Raw genomic sequence first — 17017 nt, 5'->3', positions numbered from 1 at the left:
TAAGGCATAATACCGTATGATCGAAAAAAAAACGGCGTCCAGTTGGCTTGGAAATGACGATCGATGACATTTCCCATATAATTTTACATATAAAATGTCAGCGTCGTCAGCGATCTTCATTTCATAGCCATCGTTGACGCCGTTTTTATTCGATCATACGGTATTTCTTCTGTTACCTGTATAGAAGTATATTTTTTATATACGTTAAGAATTAATCTACTAATATTAAAGGCCACTTTAAGATTTTTAAATTTATTTTTTTTTGTTTTGGCAACCAGTAATACACTCTGTGAGCATGTGTCTTTAATGTATGCTTCGTGTCTTTAAAAGATTTTGAAACACAGAATATACTAACGATCACACTAACGATTGAAATAATTGTATGGAGTGTAGAGAATTGGAAATAGACGTACAATTTGGCAACATCTACGAAGTGCGTAGTATCTTTGAAAAAGTGCAGTATTGTCACCAATCCTAATATGTAATCTTTGGTATGGTGCAGTTTTCAGTATTTATAATCTTTATCTATGGGTGCATGGGTGCATTGTGCAGTCTTTTCAAGGTCAGGCACTTATAAAAATAAAACCACGGCACATAAAAACTTATATGCCGTGATAAAACTATAAAACAGTTACTGAAAGAAAGTGGTTTAAATGATCCTGGTTTAATTCATGTTTAATTACGCGTTTTGTGTGTTTAATCTAACAAAGGGCAATTTAGGATATTACTATTACAAAATGAGGAAGTAGTTTATGTCTATTATAACTTATAACTAATCTCGTGAAGTACAGGTGAGGGCCATTTTCTCTTGCTTATCCAATAAATAGAGGTTCTAATAAATCCTATATACTTCTTGCATTAAAGCAATGGATTATGTAAATTGATTTCAGGTTTACTATAATAGTTAGCCTATAATAGATATTAATATCTTGAATATTAGAATGTGACTTTAAAGGAACTTGGAAAACTAAACAATAGAAAATATGTCTAAGTTGGATCAATTACCAAGTCTTACATCAGACTTGGCTATAGAAATTTTAAAAAAGACCATTGATCAGCTTCAGTTGCCAGAGAACATTCAAAAAATCGATGAAGCTAGAGATAATGTTGGCAATGAGATGCTAAAAATGATGCAGTTTATTTTTCCCATAGTGATGCAAGTACAAATTGATGTTATTAAAGAATATGGATATCCTGAAGCCAGGGAAGGTGTAATAAAATTTTCACAAATGCTAAGAGCATTGGAGAGAGAAGATACTGAAGTAGCTAGATTGCATGGAATAATCAAGTCATATTATTTGCCTCCTGTATCAGCTCATACAAATAACGAATCTAGCGAAGACAGAACTAGTAGTAATTAGGTTCTATGATTTTATCTACTCTTAATAACTACAATTATTATAATATGAATTGAAACAATTTTTATATAAGAAAACTGTTTATTTTAATATATATTCCTTCAAAATAGTTTATAAATGGATTTCATTATCTATACTATTCTAAAATACAAAAATATTATTCAGAAAATACTTTGACCTGAGTTACACTCACAAGAATGTTTAAATGGAAGTGTACATTTTCAACAGCTTACATTATCTTAAGGTTATCTACAAATAACTGAGATATTGTGAATCTCAAGGTAACTTAACAACATAATATGTAAAAATGTTTTCCAAGCAACAATGCCATCTGAAACAGGTACTGAACTATTTGGCTTGTAAAATCAAATATGCTCTAAGCATTTATGGATATATCACTAGTTATTTGTTTTGTACTTTGAATGACGAATCTATTTCAAAATTATCACAACAATATCCATTTACCTGTTTACACCTTTTCAGTTTTAAATACTATTTGACAGATCATGTTGGCAATAATTTGTACTAATATAATTCTTTAATGCAACACAGTGCAAATAGTGAGCTTGCACGTCCAATCTGCTTACTGTCTGGCACTTTTTTCTGTTTCAATCAAACATTCCCTGACTAGAATTCGTGCAGAAACAATATTTCTCTTCAACCTCTCAGCTGAACTACGACTTCCAGCATAAGTCGGGCGAACTTCTCTGCTCATTTCTTCAATTACATTTAGGAGTTGAGCATATTTTGATAAACCTAAAGATCAGCAAATTATTATACAAATCAAGGGTTGGCAGATTATTGAAACTTACCAGTTTGTGGACTGGCCAACCCAACTGGAGTATTACTACCCGTATTGTTACTAGTTTGGGAGTTATTTAAATTTTGTGTTTTTGTTGAAGAAATTGGTATAGCTGTAACAGTCACATCACTTAATTTTGATTCTACTGCTTGAATATCTACTGTGTCCATTTTAATTAGCAATCTTATAACAATTCGTGAAAATTTAATATAACGGTTACATAAATAGAACAACGAATATGGATATTAGTAAATGTCTGAAACTATAAAGGAGTTTAATATGAGTTTAACTTATAAAATAAATACATGTAATACAACTTGAATGAAAAAAAAATTAAAAGAAATTTTAACAAATTATCACCGTTATCAACACTGACCTTGACCCCAGTAACCATAGAGCAACTAATTTATTTTAAATATATCTCTATGGCTGTTCATATATAATCATACTCTAATTTAGACATAGATAAAGAGAGAATAATCGACCAGATAGTCCTGGCAGCTGTGGCCATGACAACTAGAGAATCTTCTTCTTTCTTATTCAATTTGTTGGCCGTGGCTGCCAGGACTATATGGCTGGTGGTGATATTCATATCTCTGAAGAGGCCACTTTAACATAAAAGAAGAAAGTAATCATATATAACTGTGATTATATATGACTGTGGACTTTTAAAGAACAATGACTTTAAGTTGTAAAAAAAGGAATTTGAAATTCTATCCACGAATTAACATTTTTTCGAAAATCTGCTTCATAAATTTATTGTTGATGTTGGTTATCTTATATAATTAATTAGACAATAATATGATTTGTTAATTGGGAATATAAATGAAAAGCTTTGATGAAAAGTTTAAATTTCACAAAGTTTTAACAACCACTTGTGTGCGAATTTTCTGTTTAAAGCATAGTTCGCACACAAGCAGCTGTACGGCTGTTTCCTATAGCCCTGCTGAAAAATGGTTACCCAATTTTAAATTTCACCCATTAAAAATTGAAAAATAAAAAAGGCAAACGTAATAATTGTAAATGTTTATTCTTATACGAATGTAAGTGAAAATAGCTATCATGATACAATAAATTCCATTACGCCATTCTTAACCCACATTTTATAATACAAAATTCTGCTTCTAAAAATAATACTATATACATTTTATAGTAATTTTTTAAAATAATTCATTGCAGATAACATGAGTAGGACATAATAATAAAGTTAAATTTTTATATACAAATTAAAATTAATATAATTACAGAAAATATATTAAAAATGGTTTTAAATAATAATCCTTTTTACATGACAATAAAACATCTTAATAGCAACAAATATAAATCTTATATAAATTATGTTTAAGCAGTTAATAAAATACTGTAGAGGAGTCACAAAACTAATATAGAATGAAAGTTGGCAAATTAGGTAATAATTTCGTTATGATATACAAAAATTATGATATTAAAATATCTTTTAATCGGCAGAGTTATGCTTTGATTATTCATTACTGGAAAATTTAATAAAGGATAATCAGTAGAAATAATCTTAAAATTGTTTTTATTTGCTGTCCTCCTTTCACGCAGTTGAGCAGCTCTGAACTGTTCAAGAACGCGATACTCTCACTCCATTCAATTGAGTCATAAAGTTCCAGAACTGTTCCGCGCCATATGGAGGCACCAGGCTATCGCGCACCGCTCCTTTCAGAACCGTTCTCGAGTAGCCCCAGGGCGTAAAGCCCGGAACTCGAAGTTCGCGAATGGAGGACAGCAATTGAGGTATACAGGATTAAATAAATAAGTACAAAAAAATTCAGAAGGTTTTAAAAAATATATATCAAGTACAGTGGCTGTTTTAAACGTGTAAGACAGTGACGTAGACAGCTTAATGGAAAATCAAATGTATTAAAGAGATAAAAATTGGGTCGACACACTTCTTCTTTGCGGTATTGCCGGATTTTGCATCAAAATTTCAAACCGCACAAGTAGGCGTTGCATTTAGGGTTGGAATTTTATTTTTCACTATTAGTTACTTGTTTTACTACAGCTGTAATAGATTATATTTAGTTTAGATATATTATCATCACTTCAGTAGTATACATGAAAGTTTTTAAAATAGGTTATACTTTTCTACACACATTTTCCTACAAACGTAAAAACCGGCAACAATGTATGCCGCTTTTGATTCAAAGTCTGTCAATCGGACATTTATATTATTCTCTGTCATACTCATTAAAATCCAGACCACATTAATTAGATGACCAACAGGGTATAATACACTGTTTTGGAAAATGTTGATTTCTAAAAAAGGAATACCCTCCTGAATGTCTTTGCACTTTTTTATTTTCATCCTGTATAACAACAAAGGAATTCAATCTGTTCTAGGTAATTTAACCCTCAGTCTAGTCTGTGACGGATGATTTCATATAATTCAGGGAAATTGTTCAAGTTCGTTAAGGCTTTATTTCTCCATTCTATCTTAATTTGTTTTAGAAAATACGATCAAATAAGAAATAAAACAAATCAATGAGCAACCGGTTCTTCTTTAGTCGCGTTAGGACATGTTTATATGTGGCACATTTCACTTGCAGATCCAATAAATTTAGATATTTTAGAGATATACGGCATTAGCAAACATTATTGCGGTGCTGTAAGAAATTTATTAGCTGTATATGCAGACATATAAGTGTAAAATAAAAAATATATAGATTTAGAAATCTATATTATAATATTTACCAAGGTTATAAGATAAAGTTTCAAAATAAATTTGATACAATATTCTTAAAATAAAAATTGTAGTTATTTTTTCTATAGGATATAATTTGTTAAACTAAAAGTAAAAAATAGATTTTTAAATTACAATATTATTTTTAATTGTGAAATACAATGTCTTGTCTCTTTTTAACCTTCAAGTTACAACGTATAATATATGCAATTCTGCATAATTTTTTTTTTCAATAAATTGTATGATTAAAATTACAAAAAATATATAAATTTAAAATTTCTATAAATACTAAAATCACAGTGTCCAGTTGCTATTTACCATTTTTTCACTTTATAATAATGTCTTGCAATGTATCAAACAATTTTTTGATACCCAATAATTTCAAATTTTTGACTATTGTTACAGTAATATGTGCCCAATGTAAACTAGTCACAAAAATCTGTCTAAATCGTATACCAAAAACCATTGTATATGATTATTAAACGTGTATAATTTCTAACAAAAATATGAGAAGGAAAAAGCTAATTCGACTTCCATAATTTCGCGTATCGTCTCTAATTCTGGGTATTTAGCCATTTTAATAATATTACACAAAGTAGCTATTACTCTGAAAAAAGAAAGGGAAAAAAACATAACAATTTGAAATTAGAGTTAAAAACATATTATAATCAGTGTCAGTGTATAAACATCTGCTTGGTCTGTATTTTAATGTATGCGATGGAGATAAATATAAATGACCGGTTGACAGACAGAGAGACAAAAGAAAAAGCGGCAGTGTTGCCGGTTTTTACATTTGTAGAAAAATGTGTTTAAAAAAAATAAATTATTTAAAAAACTTTCATGTATACTACTGAAATGAGGATAACATATCTAAACTAAATATTAATAACTATTAAAGCTGTAGTAAAATGAGTAACTAATTGTGAAAAATAAAAATCCAACCCTAGATGCAATATTTTTCATAAACGTCTACTTGTGGGGTTTAAAATTTTGATGCAAAATCCCGCAATACTGCATAGAAGAAATGAATCAACCCAACTGTTATCTCGTTTTAGTACATTCGATTTTCCATTAAGCTGTCTACATCACTGTCTTACGCGTTAAAAGACCACGCAGTTTCGATGACCAGATCGGTATAATTTTATATATTAAATGATATTGATCCTTTTTCTAAGCCATTTCTAAGCCAACTCTAACTTTTTCTGTAATATTAGAGCAATTAAAAAAAAACCCTGACAAAAATATGGCATAAACCATAAAAAAATGTGACAAAAAAAAATATTTAAAAAAAATGTATAGAGTTTACAAATGACACTGATTATCTGTTAAATCTAATGGTGCGTTCACACCGGCCGCGCCGCTCCGCGCAGAACATTTTTTTAACATTTACTTTTGAAGTATATTTTTCTAGCGCGCACAAAAGTATATGTTAAAAAAATAATTTGCGCGGCGCAGCCGGTATGAACGCACCTTAAGAAATTGAGAGATAAGACAAAAATATGTTCTTACCAGTGACGTTAAGATAAGAATGGATTAGCTGGTTCATTAGCCTTCATCCACGGCGCACCTACGTTACCATTTCCATTAATAGGTGCATTACTAGTCGTTATAGGTGTCCAGGGGTCTTGAATAACAGCCTGAGCTTGATTACCTAAAGTTCCATTATTTCGGAATTGATCTAAAAAAAAATATTTACTCTGTATGAAAAAATTATTTGAATTATTTTTAGATAATAATGTCTCCATTTCTACAATTCGGGTTTATACAATCAGTGGTATATACTATTTTTGAAAACTCTTTCATTCATTCATTATAATTTAAGTCTTAATACAATGACTTTATACTAATAAAATATAAAATAATAATATAAAATAAATAAAGAAAAATTAATGAATTGCCGAAAATGCAAATTTATCAAGAGAAATGTCAAAACAAAACTGATAAAACCATTGAATAAAAAAATTAAGGATGGGGCATATCACAAAACTTAGGTGCAGCGCGATGGGGACCTAAAATGGCCGACTAAAACTCCGGTTTATTCAGTGCCGTTCTAGTTTTATTCATTCAATAAATTGTTGTTTTATTTTACGTGGTCAATAAATGTGTGTAGTTACTAAAATTGTTATAAAAATATATAATTCTAATAAAAATAGATAAGTTATAATAAGTATTTATTAACACAAACATCAGATGCCCTACTAGAGCACGTCAGTAAGATTGACGTATCCAAATTATTTTTGACACGTAGTAACTAAAGCGAAAATGCAAGAAAAAATATATAATTAGTTAATTCTAAGTGAATTTTATAAATGGTTAGTTTACTACAAGTGAATATGTTACGGTTAAAGTCCGATGTCCGGTTAATGTCGACATTAACAGGTTAATGTTAGGGTTTGGTTGTTTTGTTTTGTGTTATTCTCTAGCTTTGAATAAGAAGACTAAGGAGGGAGCATAATGCTATCCATGTATTCATGCATGGTGGGCGGAAAAAGCACTCTAGGGTGAGGATCCTTGACAGTTCTGTTTGACGATTCATTTGACAGATTTGAATTTGATTTGAAATTTTGTGGATTTGTCTTTACGGAGCTTATTTTATGTTATTTATTATTTATTCTACTACTAATAGTTGTATAAAGGTAGTAAATCTAGATGGAAATTGAGGCAGAACTTAAATTAACAGTGACACTATCGCGATTTATCGAAAAAGAATCTAAAATAGTTGGTTGTGTAGCGTGCAGTAGATCTCGGCAAAAATTGAGTGAAATAATGCAACAACTTTTCGCTAGTAAGTGACTATATAATATACATATGTGTAGTAAACCGATCATTTATGAAATTCACTTAAATTAACTAAATTATATATTTTTCTTGCATTTTAGCTTTCATTTACTACTTGTCAAAGATCAGATGTCAAAGAATTTTGATACGTTAATTTGACTTGCCTGCTTCAGTAGCGTATCGGATGTTTGTGTTAATAAATACTTATTTTAACTTATCTATTTTTATTAGAATTATATATTTTTATAACAATTTTAATAACTACCAACATTTATTCCCAACATAAAATAAAATAACAAATTATTGAGTCTACCCCACGTCTACCCTACATCCTAGTTTTACATTTTTTAAATAAAATTAGAACGGCACTGATAAACCGGAATTTAAGTCGGCCATATTTGAGGCCCATCGCCGTGTACCTAAGATTTTTGATATGCTCCTTCCTTAGTCTTCTTATTCAAAGTTCTCTAGATTAACCGGGTAATGTCGATATTAACCGTAACATAGTATATATTACATAGTCACTTACTAGTGAAAAGTTATTCCATTATTTCCCTCGATTTTTGACCGAGACCTACCGCACCCTATACAATCAACTATTATACAGTCTTTTTTGATAAATCACAATAGTGTCACTGTTAATTTAAATTCTGATACAATTTTCTTCTAGATTTACTACCTCTAAACGTCAAACGGAACTGCCAAGGATGGAGACCTATGATATATATTAACCTGCTTCCCTAATCTTTTTATTCAAAGGGTAAAATAGATATATCAAAATATGTACCTGTTGTTGTCGAGCTATACGACGGAGCAGGTCCAAAACCGCTCAAAGTGTTCTGCGACGATGTGCTGAATTGAGCGAAGGATTGCTGCTTGATTTCGTTGATTGAAGGCTTCGGCGGCTGCGTGTTGAAGACTGGACGAGGAACTGGAGGCACTGTGGGATCAGAGAAAGGATTCGCGGCCAGCGTCGGGTTGTTTTGTTTATCTAAATGAATAAAAGCGAAAATGTTTCATATAAAATTGCCCTTCTAAAGGTGCGTTTACACCGGCTGCGCCGCTCCGCGCTAAGCATTTTTTTAACATGTACTTTTGAAGTGCATTTTTTTAGCGCGCACAAAAGTATACATATGTTAAAAAAATGCGCGGAGCGGCGCAGCCGGTGTGAACGCACTTTTATAAAGATATAGCATATTTATAAAAAAATATAAAAATATTGGTAACTTAAAACTGTATGAATATTTATTAGTGAAACTAATAATAAATATAAAAATGTTAGACATGAACATATTAGTTTATTCAAAAAATGGCTTAATATTGATAAATATGTCAAAAATAGCTATGTCATAAATATAGAATAGCCTTGTGGTGTTGATTGTATACCAGCATGCCTTTCCGTGGTTATAAAAGATGTGTTAAGTAATTCGACAAGTTTGAAAAGTTGTTTTTTAGCCTTAATAGTGTAAAATAAATTCACACAATGAATATATTTTTAAAGTTTGTGACCGTGGATGGTTGTTGGTTTTATAAAAAAGAGCAGTACAAGAAGTAAATGTCATTATGGGAGAAAAAAATCTTTTGATAAGGAGAGTTCTGGAATTTTCAGTTCATTGGTATTTTATTAAACAGTCACTGTTTGATCGAGCTCGAAATAACAATGTAGAAATTAAATTTAAAAAAATCTTTTTGTGTGTGTTTAAAAAAAAGTAATATTGTTGGATATGTATTTTAATATTTTATAAAGGAAATGTCCTTGTATTCCAATGTCATACGATGCTAGTTTTTAAGGCCTTTTTGTGCAAAGGATGTTTTTTTGCTAATTGACTCAGTCGTAAGTTTTTTTTCTGTTATACAATTTTAAAATGTTAATGCCTTTTTATTTATACATTTTAGAAACTGTCCTGATGATGGGAATAAAATTCTCGAAAGCTTGACAAATTTGAAAAAGTAGTTTTATTAGCCTATGTGCTGATTATTGACTAAATCCTCACTTAAATTTTGAGTTTTTTTTTGATAAATATGTCTGTAAAAGTGTGTTAAAGTCTTAAAAGTTTGTGTACCAATACCAACGGCAAAAAATTCTAAATATTCTCTATTTGCCAGTAGTAGATGCATGTAGATAATATTATATAACTCAAATTATCCCATACGACCGATAAAAAACAGCGTTAAAGAAGGCTCAGAAGACAATCGATAATAATTTTGGCGAGGTCAAGCCCTAGATGTCATTTACTTGGCCCTTCTTCCTTATTTTTTAATGGCCCTTATTGGCCTTAAGAAGGATGTAATTTATTTATTGAGTAAAAAGTAAAAATGTTTTTAATGGTGTAGTTTAAAATTCAAGAAGAAATAATTTTTTAATTATTTTTAATTTAATCTTTTTAATCTTTCTATAATTAGTGTTAATTTTTGACAAGTTCTATTTAAAATTTTAGTAAATGAGGTTTAGAGATTGACCTCGACAAAATTATTATCGATTGTCATTGCCCAGCTGTCGTTGACGCCGTTTTTTTCGATCATACCGTAGAATAGTTTTGTTACTTAATGGCGCTGTTGAAATTTTTCACATAATACTGATTTTTTCACAATAATCAAATTATTTATTTTATATCAATTTATTTTGTATTTGCAGTTATTTGCATGGCATTAAACACACTGACATAAAAAATTCATGTTGAAATTACACAATTTGAAAATATTACGATTTTTAGTAAAGCAATACATTTACAGAGAGAATACATTGAGAATACATACATACATCAAGCAATACATTTATAACCATTAAATTTGATAAACATATTGCATGGTATTTATGTGATATTAAATTCAAAAATTATAAGTTTTAGCTTTTATTTCATTCGGCATGATCTCCTAAAAAAGTAAAGCCAATCTAAAACATGTATAAGTAAAAAATATTTAAAATTATCCAAGTTAAGTAAACATTTTAAAAACTTGAGAAGCTATTTTTGAATATTAAATTCTACATAAAGTATTGACGTAAAACAATATAAAGGATTTTTAAAAAGCACTTTCTCATTAAGTTTATGTACTTAATTAATATATGATGAATGGTTTGTTAACATAAGGATTATTGGTGTTATAATTTCATGTATCTTGATGCCGTGTTCTATATAAAACATGGAATATTGTAAATGTAATAAATTAATGTTTGATTTTTATAACTTTATTTTCAAATATATTCAAGAAAAAATCGTTTACTCAATTTTTTAATTTTTCAAGGATTGCCGAATTAGATGCGTTTGGTTTGGTTTGGTTTGGTAAGGAGAAAATCTCTTATAACAATTTATTTCAAAAAGTGGTCACCAAAATCGGAAAAATAAGGATTCACTAAATAACCACAGTGACGCTAACAAGCAATAAGGGTTCAAACTGAACTTAGCAAGTTACAAATGTAGTGAAGTTAGTTAAAAATAGTGGCAACACGCGCCTTCTTATCTATCCCTTTTTAATTATTTTCTGTTCTAAAAATTGAGGCGCTCCTTTCAAATGTAGAACTTTTGCTACAACAGCGCCATCTTAAGTGTTCCCCGTTTGACGACTACTTTTCAATACATACAAAATTAAATTTTTAAGTTTGTTTAAAACTGTAGCAGACAATATTTAATATAGACGGTTGAAATTATTTATTTTTTTATCTTTATACTTACTTGTAGTAACTAAATTGTCTAAATTGACTAAGGCAGAGTTTTCACCGAGAAAACTTTGTGGTGTCTTTTTGGTTGCACCCGTCGAAGGGCTGGGCCCCGCCGAGGATAGCGACTCCCCTAGAAGGTTCAGTTCGAAGGGGTCGCTCGTCGTCATATTGCCGTTTGTTTTTGGAGACGTTGCCCGATTCCTACAAAAAAATGGCGACACTTTTAAAATACATGATATACATCAAATTATTAAAGGCTGTAACATGAAAGAAAAGATGATATCGAATAGCCAATATAAAAAAAAATCCTAAACATTAAAAGAAAACAAAAGACTTGATTGAAAGACTTGAATAGCTTGATTTTCTTATATCCGTTGTCCGACGATACGATATTAATTTATTGAGACTTCGTTATTAAGACTTTTTTGGCATGAGAAATTTGATTTTGATTGTCCTATTTGTGTGGGACGCCACGTCACCTACATGTGTTTTAACTGTTTTGTTTTTGTTACGGACCTGTATAAAACTACTGAGTGAAAAATATACATTTTCTTGAATTTTTACGTAAAAACTGTCTCTTGGTAAAAATCCCTAAGAGCAACCGTTTTCAAGATATTTAAAATGCAAATAGTCAATACATGTAATTTTTAACAAAAAAATAAACACGTTGAGTAGATTGTTATTTGAGTGAAATAATAAATTTGGGAAATTTTTATTTTTTTAAATTAATCATAAAATTTTCTGCGAAAAAAATGATGAAAAACAGTTTCTGCTGAACTTTTGGCACAAAAATATTTCAAATTTAGGATTTCAGTCTAATAATTATTTAGTCAACATGTTTAATTCATGTCAATGATGATAGATACTCATAATTTCGATTTCAAATATCTTGAGAACCATTACTCGTAGCGATTTTTACCAAGAGACCTTTTTTACGTAAAAAAACTTATAAATTTATATTTTTTTACTCGCTAGTTTTATACAGGAACGGACGAAAAGTTATTACTCTTCAAACCAGTTAAAAATATGTAGGTGGCGCCCTCTACCAGTTGGAGTCATATTGACATCTAAATCAAATTTCTCATGTCAAAAAACTCCCAATTTTTATCCAAATATTGACGTTACTTCATAAATTATTAGGAAAAAATCTCTATCTCTCTCTCGAAATAAATATGAAACTTCTAAACCCTGTATCTCCGAAACTAAGCATTTTAGGACATACATTTATACAAACTTTTTTACTTATTTTTATCTGCAGCATATGCTGCCGAAGTTTACGGAATACAGTTCGGACTACTCTGTATATTGCAAAAAATATTTAGTAATAAAAGAGTGATACAAAAACTCTAAAGTAATATCACAGCCTATTCATTAGACAGCCAGCCGACTTACAATCATTTACGTGGATTTCTGCATACCTCCCTAGATATTCGCTTATTTTATGTTCTGTAAAAAGTCAGAGGTAATAATAAGTCTACTGGCGCTCTACCTGCCTGCATGTGTACGAGAACACGAAGCACAGGGACTCAAATACTAGCAAAGTCGACTGTCTAATGAATAAGCTGTCATAATATCAATGCCACTCACCTATTCGTTATAATGTCAAATTCGTCTAAGTCAGTCGACGATCCTTGGCTGGTCGGCGACCAAGGGTCGTGTTTAGCAACGTGGGCAGGTCCCGTGTTGACGGGTGACAGATTAGTGGGCGGGGAACTGGACGCAGCGGCCAAACCCCACGGATCCAATTTGGGGGTGGAGTTAGCGGAGGCGGGTTGCCACGGATCTAAGGCGGATGCTGAGTGCTTTTGGACACAAAAAACACGATGCAAATCAATTTTAAGATACATATTTGTTAATCCTATATTTTAGTGTACTAAAATTTTTGTTTTTTTTATATATAAAATTGAGAACAAACTGGAAACAAATAAAAATATCGGTAACATAAAATTGTATGAATATTATTACTCAAATTAATAATTAAAATATGCGAAATCAGCAAATTCCTGTAAATGTTAGACCTTAATATTCATAAATATGTCTGTAAAAGTGTGTCAAAGTCTTAAAAGTTCGTGTACAACCGGCAAAGACAATATTCTCTACTATTTGCCAGTAGTAAGACATAAAAAACACTTTCTAAGTGAGCGGTACTATAAAATCTTAAACCTAGCCTAACAAAATATTCTTTAAAAAATACTTTAATATGGCTATATAGCTAACCCTTAAAGTTTAACACACTAGCATTACTAAATTAAAAAATTATACATCCTAAAACAAATCAGGTTTTTTTAATGCAAAAAAAAACATATAAAATTCACAAACATATTAGACACACTGCTGACTTATGCCATTTTCTGATGGTTAAAACAAAAAAAATGTGATCAAATGGAGGCTATTGGGATAGCAGTTTAAATATACAAATATTATTAACGCAGTTATATTTTTAAATACAAAAAACAGGTATTTGTTTTGTCAAAGGGTCTCATTTAATAACAGTATTATTAAAAGAGTAAACTACAGTGAACAACGATATACAGACAATGCAAATAATTAGCATATGAGCAGTTTTAGCGTTTTTATTACACAAATACATACCAATAAACTGACCCCATACAGATTTAAATCTAAGGACTGAAAAAATTCCATATACATATTAGAAAAGAAGTTTATAATTATCGAATTTTGTGTTGATAAAAATAAAATAGAACGGCACTAAAATTTCACAATAATATTTTTGCAATCAAAATTTTCTGTCTAAAATTGAAATTAAATAAATATTATTCCTTTAATAGATATCAGTTTAATTATTAATAAGAAAAACTGTTATATTTAATAAGCTCATATAATATACGTAATATACTAATTTAAATAATAAAATAAAAATAGTGTGTTTGATTTAAGAGAATTAATTATAAATAATATATTGATATACTTGTTTATATGAAAAATAAAATAAAATAAGTTTTTATAAATAAATAACATTCATACCCAAAAAAGTATGGTTCATTTTAGGTTCTGTTTACAAAAAAAAATGTTTCAATGACTAGTTTAAAAAATCAATATTCTTATAATATAATATATAGTGTTTATCACCTCAACTTTTAATAAAAAAATGCAGTGAAATGCTCAAATAAAATAATATACAAATCTATAGTATGAAACAAATCTTTAGACAATCCAAAATAACAACAAAGAACCCACCCCACAAGTACATACAGTAATAACTTTAACCTTAACTTTAACTTAATAAAGTAAGTAATGTATAATAAGTAATATCTTTAACTTTAACTTACCTGAGGTCGTGGTGGTTGAGGCATTCCCCACGGATCAACAGGAGTTGGATCGCCTCCTAAATTGACATCCAATAAATCAACCATATGACTTTGCATTTTTTCCTGAGATTTCCTATCAAAAAAGTCAAATTAAAAAAGGAACATTTCACAGGCATCATATCAATTTACTTAAAATCTTGCTGGCTTTGACTTAAAGCTAATTGCAACCTAACATCATCAGACTTTCTTTTTTGTTCCTCTTGTTCGGCCTCCTCCTTTGACATTGCCAGGGCAAGCTGAAGTTGCAGTTCTTCCTCGCCAGCAGTTTGGGGCCTGGCAATTTCTATCTCTCTGGACATATCAGCTTAAAAATATTTTAAGTACGTTAAAATACAACATATTAATAATTAATTTGAACATACTTGAGTCCTTACTGGACCAATCTCCCCTAAAGGCTGGATATTTGGGGCTTGTCGGTGTATCAAGACCTCCATCGCTACCAAATCCACTAGCACTCTGTGCAAACCTTTCTTTTGCTTTTAAAGCTCTAGCCCGTTCGTTTTTTAGTTTATCATTGTCTTTTAGAAGATTAACAAGTTGTTTAGCTTTTTCTCTAACATTTTGTCCTTGATCTTTACCTAGAATGATTTATGATTAAGATGAATACAAATGATTTCAGATATGTATTATATTTTTTTAACTATACCTTCCTCTAAATGTTGGAAATCTTTTAAAGTTTGTATAGCATAAATATTTTCCTTGCATTGCTGGCCCACTTTTTCGGATCCTGTTTTAATAAGATATTCTAATAACATCAAAGCTTTGTACACATGTCTCCAGTTCTTTCCATGATCATTTAGTCTTTTCCATACCTACATATTTATCACAATAAATTATTATGCTGTCAAGTATAGAAAGTTACTTACCATTTGCATTATTTCACTAAAAGCTACGACATTGTATGTAAGATCAGCTATTTCAGCCATTATGGTGCTGCTGGGTCCCCACGGATCATTAGAAGTAGCCTCTCGGACCTTTTTCTGAGCATCCGAATAATTGTGAGCAAAATTTTTGATGTTTCGACGGATACCCGCTACGTTCATCTGCATGTCGCTGGACCCCCTACGCATCTAAAGTACCACAACTAATGTTAGAAACTTGAGTTAGTAAGGTTGGTGTTAATAATAAGTCTAAGATTAATGTATAAACTCCTGCAAAAAAGCATCAGTTAGCTTGAACAATTAAAACTAAAGATTTTGAATTTCTATGAATAAATGACTTACTTTGAAGATGTTTTGTATCGATGTTAGATGATATATTCCAAGATTGCTGCAAAAATAGATAGTTATACTGTTATTAAAGGGCAAATATAATGCATTATTAAAACAAATCTATTCCTTCTGGCATTTAGAAGGTTTCCCTTAAATATATAAATGAAGCAAGTGATAAATCAATAAAGTTCATTTTGATAACAATCTTATGTTCTACAGATAATTAAAGTGTAACAAAAATAATGACAAAAAGAGAACCAAAACAATAAATTAGATTGATATCAACATTTAAGATTTGTTGTCAGTCTTCTGAATGTGACCTTTTTAAAACACTATTATAATTAATTGTAAATGTAGGTTAATGTTAAGATTGAAAATAATGAATTTGTTACCTTTAACAGGTAAATAATTAAAACTTAGCTAATAGCCAAAGCAAACAGCCCAACTATTAATAAAGACTATTGCTTAATTAATAGATTTTCTTAAAGAACGATAAGATAGGCTAGGCTGGGCTAAATTAAGCGTTTGAAAAAATCTTAAATAAACAAAAAATACGACCCACCTACAATATTTAAGAAGTGAGAATGGTAATACGAATGTATATTTTGATGTAGCACACGTTCAAAAAACAAAAACAAGAAATAAACGAACTATAATTTTGCTCTATTCCTAAGCAGAGTCCTAAACAAATCTCTCAGTTCACTGATGACACTACACTTTTATTTTCAATAAACACAGTCAACATGGCCGCGCTCTGTTGTAATCACTTTTTATAATCTGAATTGATAAAGATAAACGCGTTTTAGAATTTCACCATTGTTATTTAGAAATTCACGTGATTAAACTTTAATATTTTGCCCGATATGTAAACGACATCCAACACCCTTCTTTAATGTTTTATAAAAAACATCAAATTTTGACATTTACCCTAAAATGACATGTGGGTGATATATTTTTGTAGGCAACCAACAATTCTCATGGAAAATTCTTTAAAAGGTTATTTTTTCTTATAACAGCAGAGTATCAGTCATGATCTATTAATCAAAACGTTTTGTAATTTGATAATTAATTCATTTGATAATTCAATTCTACTTTTTGTGTTTAAAATAAATTGCATATTTATATTGGTGTATTGGTGACACTGCATATAGTCTATCCAGCGAGAGGTTACAGATAG

The 17017-nt window shown here is 30.0% G+C and overlaps 3 protein-coding genes across 4 annotated transcripts; 1 reads left to right on the top strand and 2 right to left on the bottom strand.

Annotated features, from left to right (window-relative positions):
* Positions 1-425: 425 nt before the first annotated feature.
* Positions 426-1464, top strand: LOC115881126 (protein C10). Its single transcript, XM_030898508.1, has 2 exons — positions 426-791; positions 891-1464. Exon 2 carries the CDS (start codon positions 984-986, stop codon positions 1359-1361), a length of 378 nt encoding a protein of 125 aa, XP_030754368.1. The 5' UTR covers positions 426-791; positions 891-983; the 3' UTR covers positions 1362-1464.
* Positions 1420-2524, bottom strand: LOC115881128 (cyclin-dependent kinase 2-associated protein 1-like). The gene is made up of 3 exons (XM_030898509.1): positions 2475-2524; positions 2171-2422; positions 1420-2114 (listed from the first exon to the last, which is right to left on the bottom strand). Exons 2-3 carry the CDS (start codon positions 2328-2330, stop codon positions 1942-1944), a joined length of 333 nt encoding a protein of 110 aa, XP_030754369.1. The 5' UTR covers positions 2331-2422; positions 2475-2524; the 3' UTR covers positions 1420-1941.
* Positions 2525-4437: 1913 nt separating this feature from the next.
* On the bottom strand, positions 4438-16762 carry LOC115881122 (epsin-2). 2 transcript variants are annotated; one of them, XM_030898503.1, is made up of 12 exons: positions 16403-16762; positions 15853-15898; positions 15496-15713; positions 15276-15441; positions 14992-15207; positions 14759-14933; positions 14591-14702; positions 12888-13102; positions 11314-11501; positions 8430-8633; positions 6374-6542; positions 4438-5471 (listed from the first exon to the last, which is right to left on the bottom strand). In XM_030898503.1, the coding sequence occupies exons 3-11, from the start codon at positions 15697-15699 to the stop codon at positions 6382-6384; spliced, it is 1641 nt and encodes a 546-aa protein (XP_030754363.1). In that variant the 5' UTR covers positions 15700-15713; positions 15853-15898; positions 16403-16762; the 3' UTR covers positions 4438-5471; positions 6374-6381. The 2 variants fall into 2 exon arrangements, with proteins under 2 accessions (XP_030754363.1, XP_030754362.1); XM_030898502.1 differs by having other exon boundaries at positions 15496-15699.
* Between the last annotated feature and the right edge of the window lie 255 nt (positions 16763-17017).

The sequence above is a fragment of the Sitophilus oryzae genome, unplaced genomic scaffold (assembly GCF_002938485.1).
Source record: "Sitophilus oryzae breed Bouriz unplaced genomic scaffold, Soryzae_2.0 scaffold_169_pilon_pilon, whole genome shotgun sequence".
In the NCBI taxonomy this organism is placed as follows: domain Eukaryota; kingdom Metazoa; phylum Arthropoda; class Insecta; order Coleoptera; family Curculionidae; genus Sitophilus; species Sitophilus oryzae.
Note: the sequence above shows the minus strand (reverse complement) of the source record. Positions and strands in the feature narration are given on the sequence as shown.